Source organism: Lacerta agilis, chromosome 5 (genome assembly GCF_009819535.1).
Source record: "Lacerta agilis isolate rLacAgi1 chromosome 5, rLacAgi1.pri, whole genome shotgun sequence".
NCBI classification, from domain to species: domain Eukaryota; kingdom Metazoa; phylum Chordata; class Lepidosauria; order Squamata; family Lacertidae; genus Lacerta; species Lacerta agilis.
In genome coordinates, this window is record NC_046316.1 from 42,921,945 (window position 1) to 42,934,870 (window position 12,926).

The 12,926-nt window shown below is 39.2% G+C and overlaps 1 protein-coding gene across 8 annotated transcripts in view; it reads left to right on the forward strand.

Annotated features, from left to right (window-relative positions):
* The window catches only part of ATE1 (arginyltransferase 1), a 72,908-nt gene that overhangs the window by 26,397 nt on the left and 33,585 nt on the right, over positions 1-12,926 (forward strand). For 6 of the 8 annotated variants that reach the window (XR_004426641.1, XM_033149513.1, XM_033149508.1 and 3 more), the window contains 2 exons: positions 5,831-6,012; positions 8,892-8,991. The exons of the other annotated variants lie outside the window; for them this stretch is intronic. Coding sequence is in view for 5 of the 6 variants with exons in the window: in XM_033149513.1 (XP_033005404.1) it covers positions 5,831-6,012; positions 8,892-8,991 (282 nt within the window). In the remaining variant the exon portion in view is untranslated. The remainder of the gene's footprint in view (positions 1-5,830; positions 6,013-8,891; positions 8,992-12,926) is intronic. 8 annotated transcript variants of the gene reach the window in all.

Genomic DNA, 12,926 nt, shown 5'->3' on the forward strand with positions numbered 1-12,926 from the left:
TCCAGATTTTACACCACGTTATCAATTGCTTCTATTTACTGGATTTTTTGTTGGTATACCAGTTGCATAATGACTGTATCCATGTCTGGACACTCATACAAGTACCTTCCCCATAGTGTGAGGGAAAGAGCATGACTGTGTTTGCTTCCTTCCATCCCAGCCACTGCCCACATTTGGCGCAGATGTTCTAAAGCAGGAAGCCTACTGTCTGCATGTAGGCTCCCCATGTGGTTAGCAGTCAGGGTTCAAATTCACACAGGGAACAGGCTCCCCATTTCAAAATGCCCTACTCCTCTTTCCCTCACACAGGCAGGAACACATACCTTTAAACCCCTGAATTAGAGCTAATGCTAGCCAGTTTTCAGTTGCTGAGTCTGATGTTTTGGCAGTGGGGTGGATGTAGGGCAGGGGTGCGGATCCTTTTTCAGCCCACAAGTTTCATTCCCTTGTGAATTAAGTTGGGGAAGGCCTGGGGAGAGTTCTGAGGGCCAAATAGATGTGGAAGGCCTGCATTCTGCCCCTGAGAGTTCACCACCCCTATGTAGGGCATATGCTAGCCCAGTTTGAATGTTAAACAATATAGAGGAGCAGGTACGTGACTTGGGGGTATTCCTGGATCCATTACTGCCAGGTGGCCTTGGTGGTCCAGAATGCCTTCTGTTAGCTTTGGCTGGTGGTCCAGCTGTGCCCCTATCTGGACAGGGATAGCCCAACCTCTGTGGCCTATGCTCTGGTAACCACTAATTTGGGTTATTGCAATGCGCTATATGTGGGGCTGCCCCTGAACCTTCAGTTGGTGCAAAATTTGATGGCTAGGTTGCTCACCAAGGCAATACAAGTTCAGCATATAACGTTGATCTTGGCTCAATGGCACTGGCTGCCAATTAGTTTCTGGGCCCAATTCAAAGTGCTGGTGCTGACCTCTAAAACCTTACATGGCTCAGGACTTCAAATACCCCATCTCCCCATATGAACTGACCCTGCACTTGTCACCTGAGGTCCTTCTCCATGTCCCCGTCCCCGAGATGTTTGGAGGATGACAACACGGAAATAGGTCTTTTCTGTGGTAGTTCCCCATCTGTGCTCTCCCCAAAGAGACTTACCTAGCACCATCATTACCTTCTTTAGGTGCCAGGCAAAAACATTCCTCTTTACCCAAGCCTTCAGCAATTAAATCTATGGCCTGTTATTTGTGGGGGGGGGGACTGTTATTAGGATTATTATGCTGTCTATTTTTATGATCTGTATTATGCTTTTATTATTATACTCCATAAATTATGTTCTTAATTTTGTACACTTACCTGAGATTACAGACTGACTGAATACAATTTGCATTTAAGTGACCATTTTGGTTTGGTTAAATTTTAAATGCATGATGTTTTTAATAATTTTGTATGTTTACAAGTTGATTGTGAGTTGCCTAGAGTCTGCCCTGTGTAAGGCAACTTTGTGTTAGGCAACTAACTAAATTTGCATATACATTGAACAACCCAAAAACTGATTAACGGATATTCACTAAAGAAATTTATTGATGTATTTTTCTGACGCATGTTTCTTTAAAACTATTAACGCGGGACATAATAGATTTTTTAAGCGTAATAACTAAAAGATTTAAATGCAGCATGCATAATTTTCCTTTTGTTTTTCAAGTATCCACTTGGAATTGCAAATTGATACCTTTTAAAATATCCTATCCCGTGCATGTGGGACTTCTGAAATGCATTCCTTTCTTGACTCCCTACTTGCTTTCCTTCTTGAAACAGTGTTTGGCTTCTTGGTCAGATGTAGCTTGTCTGATCTCCTTAATTAGCCATAACATGAGAATTTGAAACCCCCATCAGAATTGATAGGATACTTTGCGGATTCTTCCTGCTGCCCTCCCCCCCCCCCCAATTCATGAGTGGCTGGCTAATCCTTACTCACTGATGCAAAATATTAGCACACAGACTGCTGTTGGATTCCTTACAGGGTGGGCAGTTTTTTAAGGCAGATCAGTATGAGAACACATAGAGCCCCCGTGCGGCTCAATTTATACATGCCATTAGAAAAACAGGTTTGTATTATATGCTTGACTAATTGTACTTTTTGTTTGTAGGTTCTTTACACATCCACCCCACCCCGGCATGCTAGAGATGCTTCACCCTACTATTCTGCTAGGATATATAGTTATCCTATCATCACTAAGCATCTCTCTAGTGCTCCCCTTGCAGTTGAGTGGCAAGTAACAAACTTCACTGAGAATGCATGTTAACCTATCTTTATTTTGAGAAAACAAAATAAAAAAATAAAAAAAATTCCTTCCAGTAGCACCTTAGAGACCAACTAAGTTTGTTCTTGGTATGAGCTTTCGTGTGCATGCACACTTAGATGACAAAGGATGAACATATCTTACACACTATAGCCTACTCTGCAAAATATAAACTTGAAATTATCAAAGCAGAATATGTGCTTTGCATTTTCAATAACCATTTTGTGTTTTGAGTTCCTTTGCCTTAAAAAAAAACCTCAAAAGGCACCTAAATGTTTTCAGCTTTGTTTTTGCTTCTTAAAAACAGATAACCAGGGCTGGTGAATAATTAAAACAGGTTTTAGAGTCGAGGCTTCAGATTACTTCATTTATAACAGCTAAGAGGACTTTGTTTGTTGTAGGTCTTAAAGAGTTAACTACCACATGGGTGTAATGAAATTGTCAGGTTATAGTAATTGCACCAGTAATTTGATATGTTGCTGTTTGAATGAAGCCATGTGTGGAGAGTTGGTTTCTTTTCTCTGCTGAATCTAATCACCCCCACCCAGTTTTACATTTTCCCAACCTGAAGGCTATGAAGGCTAATCGGGATCATTAGACTTAATGGGGAAAGAGCTTTTATCACCTCGTCAAATAAGGCAACCGATTTCCATTATTTGCCTTATTTTGTATGGCTGTATGGATGCTTATGTACACTTTGCTGTAAAAAAGGAAGGTTTATGCCAAGGATTTTTCTGCCCGCAATGCTTTTTATTGATATTTTGAATCTTGAACTGAATTTTGTTTGGCACCACTTGCACATGTTTTCAATTAGAAGAAGCCAAATAAAAAGTCTTATATATCCAAGGCTATAGGGATTTTTGAAATTCTCCAACTAAAAGCATACTCCACGTGATCGTTGCAAAGCCTCTTTACCATGTATGTCACAAATAATTTCAAAACAAAAACTAAACTTTATGTGACTTGAGTTCTGTTTTTCTTTTGAATTCTTAATAAACTCTTTAGAGACAACTCCCTTGGCAGTAGTAAAGGTTTTTTTTTTTAAAAAAAAATCTGTTTGATTTTTTCATGTAGAGTCTTTAAATTATTAAAAGAATAAGCATGTTATTGGAAAGAAAAGTGCAGTCTATATGTAAAGAATGGTCTATTTGTGTTACCAGGGAAGTGACTGTACAGATTTTCAGTTCTTCTTTATAAGCACCAACTCGTTAAGCAGTAGCAATTGACATGTATCACTGTTGAAGTGATTGATGTTGCTTAACTAGTCTAATGGGAGTAAGCTGTGGCTATGGATTGATTTTTTGGGGGAGAATAAACTAGATTTGTCTGGTTATTTGAAGTTTGTAGTACTTTTTCAGCTATAACTACTGAAAAGATTTTGTTTTGTTAAGATAAATGCAGATCAGTGGGAGCTATTTCATTACTGAATAGTTATATGCTCTTAAAATGATTCTCTTAAATGCCAGTTTCCTGTTTTGTATACACTGTACATAAGCCTTCCTCCCTGCTTGGTTCTCTGACTTTTGCATTCCCTTTCTTCCAGTTCTCTATCCACTTGTAGAAATATTATCAGCTGATCCTTTTAACTCCAACCAGTCCTGCTACATAGCCTCAGTTGTGTCTCCTGCCATGGTCTTGGTTTGCCTGCAACCCTCCTGTTACTTCCAGTTTTTATTTATTAATCCTGAGTACAGGATAAATTTTAAAATCACATCTAAGAAAGTCATAAGATTGTGTTAGGTGCAAAAAAAGGTATGCTATCAGAATATAGTGGATAATAACAGACAAATAGCTACTGGTTAAAATGGAATAGGGACTCAAGTAGAATTTATAACTAGCTTTTATCTGTTGGAAAAATTGAAAATAACCTCCTGTGTCAATCTCATTGGAAATTATTACAAAGTAATGTCATCCTGGCATTTGATACCATAGAGGCTGAAGCAAATCTGTCCTACTACATCCTCAGGCTAGTAGTATAGATAATACGTATGTGGTATATAAAGTATAATGTTCATAGTTTGTATTTCAGTACATTTAGATTCAGTGGTTATTGAGCTGACTTTGGATGGATGGCTGTTTCTTGACTCATAAAGTTGAGATAGACACAACCTTTTTGCAAATGCACACAGCCCCTTCACATGTGCCACGAATAAACCAGGAAGTCTCTAATTAATCAAGTTTTCCATCTCATATGAACCAAAAAACTATGGTTACTACCTTCAAGACAAGCCAGGATTGTAAAGCATGGTTTGAAGTTGGTTTGATAAACGATAACTACATAGTTTTCTGGCTCAAACAAAATTGGAAAGTATTGTACATTAGACACTACCTAGTTTAATTGTGCTTTTCCACAAAGGGGCTTTGATCCAAATGTGGCCAATGTCTTTGGATTCATTGAAGGTGCTAGCTTCAGCTAAAGTAACTGAATTAATATATTAATAATGCCCATTTGTAAAGTACTGTGCATAGTAGTTGTGTTATATAAACAACAGTAATCAAAATGTGAGTTCGTTTTAGTTTTAAAACTCCTGTATCCATTGCATCTGTTTTAAATAGCAGAAATGAAGCATGGTTGCTCAGAAGCTAAAAATATTTCAGCCATGGATGTTTTAATCATATTGTTCTGCAGAATTATTAAATGAATCCTTTCTAATCCAGTTTTGTTGAAAAAATTCCTGTAAATGCTAAAAGATTGATGTGATGGAGTGAAGGTGAATTAGATTATTGTCTTGGACAAGAAGGATTTCTTAAGTTGCAAGAGGAGGGGAGGACCCAGTGTGCTTAACATTTATTGATTTATTTCAAACATGTATACCCCATTTTTTCTCCAGAGAGCTTACCTCAAGTAGTTTTAATTTAATGAGTATAATCCAGTTGAATATAGTTTATAGTGCTCTAACAAAGCTTTTGTTTGTGATTTTTTATAACTTAGGTCTGGCTCCCTATATAAATTTTCTTCACATGCATGATCTTATCCTCGTAATCCTGTGAAAGTATACTTTTCAGCATATCTCTACATTGCAGCTAGTTATCCACATTTTTTAAAGATGAAGAACCAGTGAACAGAATCTGTTCTGTTGGATTCTATTTACTCATTTGTCTGTTTATTTGTTTTATGGCTAATCAGTTTCAGTGCCACTCATAACTCTGCTAAGAAACGTTAACCCTCTTATTTCCAGGCATGACGTTTGAGGCTGGTAGACTTCAATATAAGGAAACCTGCAAGGCAATGAAAGCAAGATTTGGTGGTTGTTAGTTAATAAATATTAACGTAACATGTGAATATATTATAAACTGTTTCTGAAATAGCTCCATAGAAATCTCTTGAAATCTCTTGATTCTACACCTAAAACTTTCAGTTTTCCATCTGTCATTTTGTTTGGCTTTGGTTACATGAATGGGGCAGAAAGCTAAGAAGGGCCTAATTCACTGAGCAGAGTCTTAATTTTATCTTAGTTTTACATTACTCAGTGCATTTGCTTGTTTGAATTTCAAAATGGTTCTCATTGTTAAAGATAATGTTACGGTTTTATAAACTGATTAAATTTTGCAATTGAATTTATGCTGATCTATCCTCTCTAGGCAGAAAATCTACCTAATGGTCCAGATTGTGGCTATGGTTCTTTCCACCAGCAGTATTGGTTTGATGGAAAGATAATTGCTGTGGGTGTCATTGACATCCTTCCAAAGTCTGTGTCATCTGTGTATCTCTACTATGATCCTGATTATTCTTCCCTATCTTTAGGCGTATACTCTGCACTAAGGTAAGGAAGTATTTTTAAAAAATATGTAGTAATTTAAAGGTCTATTGTCATTTTAAAGCATAGAATGAAAAATGAAAACCAAAGTCTTACATGAAAGGCCTGCTTAGCTTTATTTTATTTTAAATTTTTTAGAGTAAGAAAAACATTTACTTCATAGGTTCTAATTTAATTGGTCTGAGTATTTAAGTTAGGTTGACTTCAGTGTTCAAAGCAAAGTGTTTAATCTACTTTGGAAGATGGAAGTAAGAAGTGAAACGTGTGGCCAGATCAGCGGTGTGTTTCAGCTTTTGCTGTATTGGGCCATTTCAAACGACTGTTCTGTTGCTCTTTTGCTTCCCTTTCTCACAGGTCCAAAACCACGTCATCATCACTCAGTTTTGTATTCACATAATAATGTTGTGCGTTTGTTTGCATGAAGGACCATTCCCACAGGTGACTCCCTTAAATGCAGAGAGTGGCTTTGTTTCTTCAGTTGGAACTGACCAGTGTGGTGTCAATCCACACTTTCACATTTGCTTACCTACAAATGGAATGCTTTTCCCTCACAGGAGCGCTGCCAATAGTGAAGTTTTTAGTTTCCTATTCCTTGATAATATGCTGATTTAGCAGTGTTTTAGGTTGCCTGAAGTACTTTCAGTATATATAATAAACAGTAAAGGAAGACTGCAACAGCCAACTGCCCCAGCCAGCATGAAGGAAGCTGTAGTTCAGCATTTGGCAGACACACTGGCTGCCCTTGCCTATAGATCAGCCATGGCCAAACTTGACTCTCCAGCTGTTTTGGGACTACAACTCCCATCAGCCCTAGCTAACAGGACCAGTGGTCAGGGATGATGGGAATTGTAGTTCTAAAACAGCTGGAGGGCCAAGTTTGGCCATGCCTGCTATAGATTATGTAAGGTGACACCTAGACAAGCTTACTTAAACTCAGAGGAAAAGAACCGTCTTCAAGGGTGATGTAAAGTGGGATAACCAATACTTGAAGTCCACAGATTTTCCCATCCCTGGTGTAAATTTGGTTAGGTTCTGTCTGCTTTCACGAGTCAGGTTGCCAGCTTCTTAAACCTGGAGTAAATATGAACTCCTTCCAGGAGTAGATGTCTTAATGTGAAGTTACTAAAGTAACTTAGTTACTTAAGTTAACAGAAGGCTAGGAATAGAGAGCCCTTAAGAAGCTGTGGAGCAACTTGATACTATGCAGGCTGTTACCAATTTTATTCAGGGATGTTTGGGAAAGCCTTGCCTGAGCTTGGTGGCATTATTAGTTCGAATCTTATTTTAAAATATTGCTTAAACATTTAAATGGGTGGGCCCCTTCAGAAAATTAACCCATGGTCTAAGAACCCAATCCATTATACCAGGGGTCAGCAAACTTTTTCAGCAGGGGGCCGGTCCACTGTCCCTCAGACCTTGTGGGGGGCTGGACTATATTTTGAAGAGGAAAAAAATGAACGAATTCCTATGCCCCACAAATAACCCAGAGATGCATTTTAAATAAAAGGACACATTCTACTCATGTGAAAACACACTGATTCCTGGACCGTCCGCAGGCCGGATTTAGAAGGCGATTGGGCCAGATCCGGCCCACGGGCCTTAGTTTGCCTACTCATGCATTAGACAAATAATGAAGTGGTATGTTGTGACTTCTAGTTCTGGAAAAGCAACCAAAAGGACAAAGATAATATATATTAATAAAGGAATTTATTTGAGTGGTTTTACTCTCAAATTGAAAATTCATGCATAAGTTAACATGCATAATGCTACCTGAAGTCATTAAGGCAAATACCAATGACTGCGCAATCTATGGACTTTGTGCTTTTCAGGTATTTGTAGATGTTTATTTGGGATTTATTTTTTTATTTTTTTGCCTACAATGAGTGGGTTGTCATATTTGCTCAAATAATGGGCACATTGGCTACCCTTGTATATATCTTGTGTCATTCTGGCAGGCTTACTTAAACTTCTGTTTTAGTTGTCTGTCTTTTTTTCCTTAGCAATTAGAATGCCCCCCCAAAAAAAATCTAGGGTGCCACAGTGGCTCAGCCAGTACCTGCAAGAGGAATTGCAGACCATTAGCAGCGGACCATTTTTAGTCTTCACCTGCCACCTACTTTGTTGAAAAACTTCAAACAAAAGCTGAGGCTGGAAGGCCAAGTACGAGTACTGCCGGCTAGAACAAAATGAGGAGAAATTGGCAGTTGTGCATTCTTCACACACATCACTTAGAGTGTTGTCCCAAGTTAGATGAAAGCAGCTGTCTCCAAGTGATGTAAAGCTGGAGAACCACCGCTCGCCTCTTGCTGGCTCAAGACTGAATAAGAAGAAAGCTAAAATACTGTAATTTTTCTTTCAAATAAATAAATGGGACGAGCACAGAAGACAGCACTCGCCAAATATGGAAAATAGTACTTGCTGCATATTTGCATGTAAATTACTAAAACTCACTGCAAGCCTCCTGAAACTTGTTGATTTTAAAATTCTCTGAAGTCTGCATGTACTGTCTTAGCCCTCTGAATACAATGACTGGGCCAGACTTCTATAGAACATCAGTGCATGAATATTAATAGGAAACCTGTTAAAAGGGTGCCTTTAATCACTTGCAATTTGAATTTCAGATTAGCTTCTTGGCAGGACAAAATGCAAAATTGGCTTTCTTAAGTAGAAGAATTTGTGGTTTTATTGGGTTCTTATACGGAACTGTGTCTGCATTTATTAGGCCCATTCTTTACTTAAATGTAATCATCCCTTTAACATAGGCCAAAATTTAGGTCATTCCATTTTATTTCACGTTTGCTGTATTATAAGAGCTCCTTGCATCTGTGAACACATCTATCTGGTATTATCTTTTTATCCATTCAGAATGATTGCTTCTTTTACAGGGAAATTGCTTTTACTAGGCAACTTCATGAAAAGGCCCCGGACCTATGCTATTACTACATGGGGTTTTACATTCATTCATGCCCTAAAATGAGATATAAGGTAAGGCTAAAGTTACTTTATTAGTGCGTCTGAATTCAGTGTGGTGTTTGATGTATACTCTGAATTCAGTGTGGTGTTTGGCTTGGCCAAAATGGAGCTGGCTTCTGTTCAGTTTTCTAGAGTATTTTATAATTTTGTCTGCATAAGATTTACTGGCTGGTATCCAATGAATTGGGCAACTAGTTCGACATGCCAAGAAGACTGTGGGCTAGGGTTTCACAAACAGTTGCCCCCATGCCACCTAGCAAACCACATTTAAAACTGAGAGGACTTTCAAAGCAGCTTGCAACTTTGGGCAAAGATATTCTGTTCAAAGGACAGAAAACCAGAAATTCCACTGGGTATGCCAAAACCCTTGGGCATCCCTAAAGCAATTCTTTGGATACCAGCCATTTTGTTCAAGGTTGGTAAAAAAATAACTTATTTCATATGTTTTTAATCATTTCAAATCATATAACGTCTATAGAATATCTCTGGGTTTTGTTGAACTCCTTACAGTTTGGTTTCTTCAATTAGTTCGCTGTAAAGTAATAGATGAACCACCATACCAACGTTCCTCAGATGACTAGGTATAGAGCTGACTTACTGGCTCAAACAATGTTTAGAAGAAAAATGTAAAGAATTAATACCAAATTCATATTTTGTGTTTGATTACTAGGTATATGTCACCATGTAAAGGAATGTGTTAATTGAGGATGTCTTGTTCTCTGGGTTATGGCTTGAAGTTCCCATTATAAAGGGGGGGAATCTCACATTCTAACAAGGGTTATGTGCACTGTGCTCAGTGGAATTTGCTCTCCAGTTTTTTTAAAAAAATTATGATTGCAGTCCAAATGTTCATACTATCTGCAAATATTGATATGGAAATCGGTATATAGATTTGTATATAACAGAATATCAAGCATACAGTAAAAAAGCAGGCCACAGAATTGGAGATTTTTGCAAAGCACAGAGGGGTCAGCTCAACAGAGGAATGTATGCATCTCACACATTAAACCCTGATTTTGCACCTCCAAGGATCACCTATGGCATGGGAAAGATCTCTTATATTGAGCTGTGTTGCCAATCTGCATGTGCAATATTCTGCTAGAAGGTTTGTTGGCCTGAATTGGTATGAGAGGCTTCTTACAGCCTGATAAAGAGGCTTCTGGGGCATCTTTCCATTTTGCTCTGGCAAGTGTATTTATTGGGTCAGATGTAATGCCTCCAGCGCTGCTTTTTTTCCTTATCCTGGACAACAGTGCTTCCTGAGTAATTCACTTGGGGAACAGAGCTGCTTTGGTAGAAACAACAAACAAACAAACCAGAACACAAGAAGTGGCTCCCAAGTTGGCAGGTGCCGTTCCCAATGTTGAAAGCCTGAGGTGTCTCAGAGGCTTTCCCTTTTGTAACGTCCTTTTCTTTTGCAGTGTAAAAGGTTTGTTCCAGTTCAGCCTGTGCAGGACTTAAATACTCCCTCACTATTGCCTTGTTAATGGTGACCTTACTGCCTGCTGCAGCAATTCCCTAGATTTCCAAGGTGCTTCGTTAAAAAAAAAATGTGTGTGTTGCAAATTTACATAGAAAAAACCAGGCTTTTAAAAAACACTCACACTATCCGCTACCTAATAGCATTCAAATTATGTTGTTCACCTAGCCAGTGTTTAGGAACACACACTGGAAACAGCTTGCGGCAACGGCATGGAATGGTTTTAAATTTGAAAAATATGAAATGGTGCCTTTACCTGAGGCTGCTTAACTGGCTTCTCCATGGTGTACAGTGCTGCTGGTTACTGAGAATGGGAAGCAGGGAGGCATCAGAGAGAGCAATGCAGTGTGGGCTCAGCAGCACCAATCTGACAGTCCTGCTTATGCTGAACCCCTTGCCTCAATAACCAGCACCGATGTGCAGTGTTGGGAAGCTAGGTAAGCAGTGCAGCCCTGCCTCTGCCACCTCATCAGCCTCTGCTCGCTCGTGCTCTCTGTCTCTGTTCTCTAGATTCTAGAAGGAATGGGAAGATACGAATGTTCAAGGGAGATTTGCCAAGAATACTTGTGCTGAAGAATCAAAAGATGTACTGAGAGACTGCTTGGTTTGAAACAAAATAAAAAAATAAAAAAAAATCCTTCCAGTAGCACCTTAGAGACCAACTGGAAGGATTTTTTTAATTTTGTTTTGTCTATGGCAGACCAACACAGCTACAAGGTATGCTTGGTTTGAGAGAGAGTATGCATTTGATAGAAGGGACGCAGGTGGCACTGTGGGTTAAACCACAGAGCCTAGGGCTTGACAATCAGAAGGTCGGCGGTTCGAATCCCCGCGACGGGGTGAGCTCCCGTTGCTCGGTCCCAGCTCCTGCCCACCTAGCAGTTCGAAAGCACGTCAAAGTGCAAGTAGATAAATAGGTACCGCTCCAGCGGGAAGGCAAACAGCGTTTCCATGTGCTGCTCTGGTTCACCAGAAGTGGCTTAGTCATGCTGGCCACATAACCCGGAAGCTGTACGCCGGCTCCCTCTGCCAGTAACGCGAGATGAGTGCCACAACCCCAGAGTTGGACACGACTGGACCTAATGGTCAGGGGTCCCTTTACCTTTACCTATGCATTTGATAAGTGCCCGATAAAGATATTCTGCTGCCTGAAGCATCAACTCCAAATGCATTTACAGATTTAAATGTATACATCATAATTCTACCACCATCATGTTGAACTCCAATTCCTCTCCCAGTCCTGTGGTCCATATATTGCTGTATTCAACATGCTACCCAAAGCACTGATCTTGCCACTTCCTCTTTTCATTTGCATGTCAAGCAAGGCAATTAAGCCCCAAGTCTGCCTCTTCTCCACATTTGCTAGCTGTAGCACCCTGTCTTGCCTTCGTTTTATGATAGGTCTGTCTCCTGATAAGAAGTAAAATAGCTTCCTCAGTCAGATAGTATCTATGAATCAAGGTAGCAACTATGGTTGCAGCTTTAACATCTAAAAGTGTTGGGAAAATCAGTTACCTTGAAGTACAAATGGAAGAACTACTTTTGCCAGTAACTTCCTTTCAAAATAATAATGGCTGGTCCATGTTCAAAAACGATCGCTGCTTGGGGACAGAATTATTTTTGCAAATCTTTTATGTTTCATATGCCACTTTGGAAAAGCTGCAAATGTGCTGCCTGCCCCCTGCATATGAATAGATAAACCTCAAACTTTAATAAATTGATGAGGGAAAAATCACTGATGACAGTTGATCTTTGGGTCTAGAGTACTTTTCCCCACCCTGACTTGTAATTTTCATATCTTTTGATCCTGTACTTTTAAATTATATATTGCTGTGTAAAGTTTTTTTTATTGGTTTGGCTAGGGAAGCTTCCTTCCAGCCTAAATTGAGCTTCTCACCAGTTACTAAAGTGCAGTGGTGTTTCGAAATGTGCCCCCATCTGCTGAGCAACACAGAATATTGCCCTGACAAAATGCATTTTTAGTGGTTACCTGGCTTTTCCATCTAAAAATGTGAAACTCTTTCCATAAATGCTACAAAGATGTGCTGATCCAGCTTTTGGCAGAAAGTGTGAAATACAGTCTTCCTAAATTGGCCTTCCTTGGAACTACAGAGAGCACTTTTGGTGGTAAAGTGTTTGTAAGGAATTGAATAACTCAAAAGAGATTTCAACTCTAGAAGTTAAACATGCAACTCAATAACAAACTCCAAGGGAGTTCAGCTTAATTCCATACATATAGGAAGCTCCCTTATACCTGGTCCAACTGCCTAGATAGCCCTATGCTGTGTATTCTTCTTAGAAGTAACACTCCTATAACTCTCATACCCATCAATACTTTTTCTCGCATGTAAGCAGATTTTAAATGGTAGATATGGCCTCCAAAGCCAGTTCTTCTGAGCCTGGCCCAGAGATGAATTTTTTTGTTCAAGATTCATTCCTTTTGCTCTTTATATTTTCTCTCACTAAT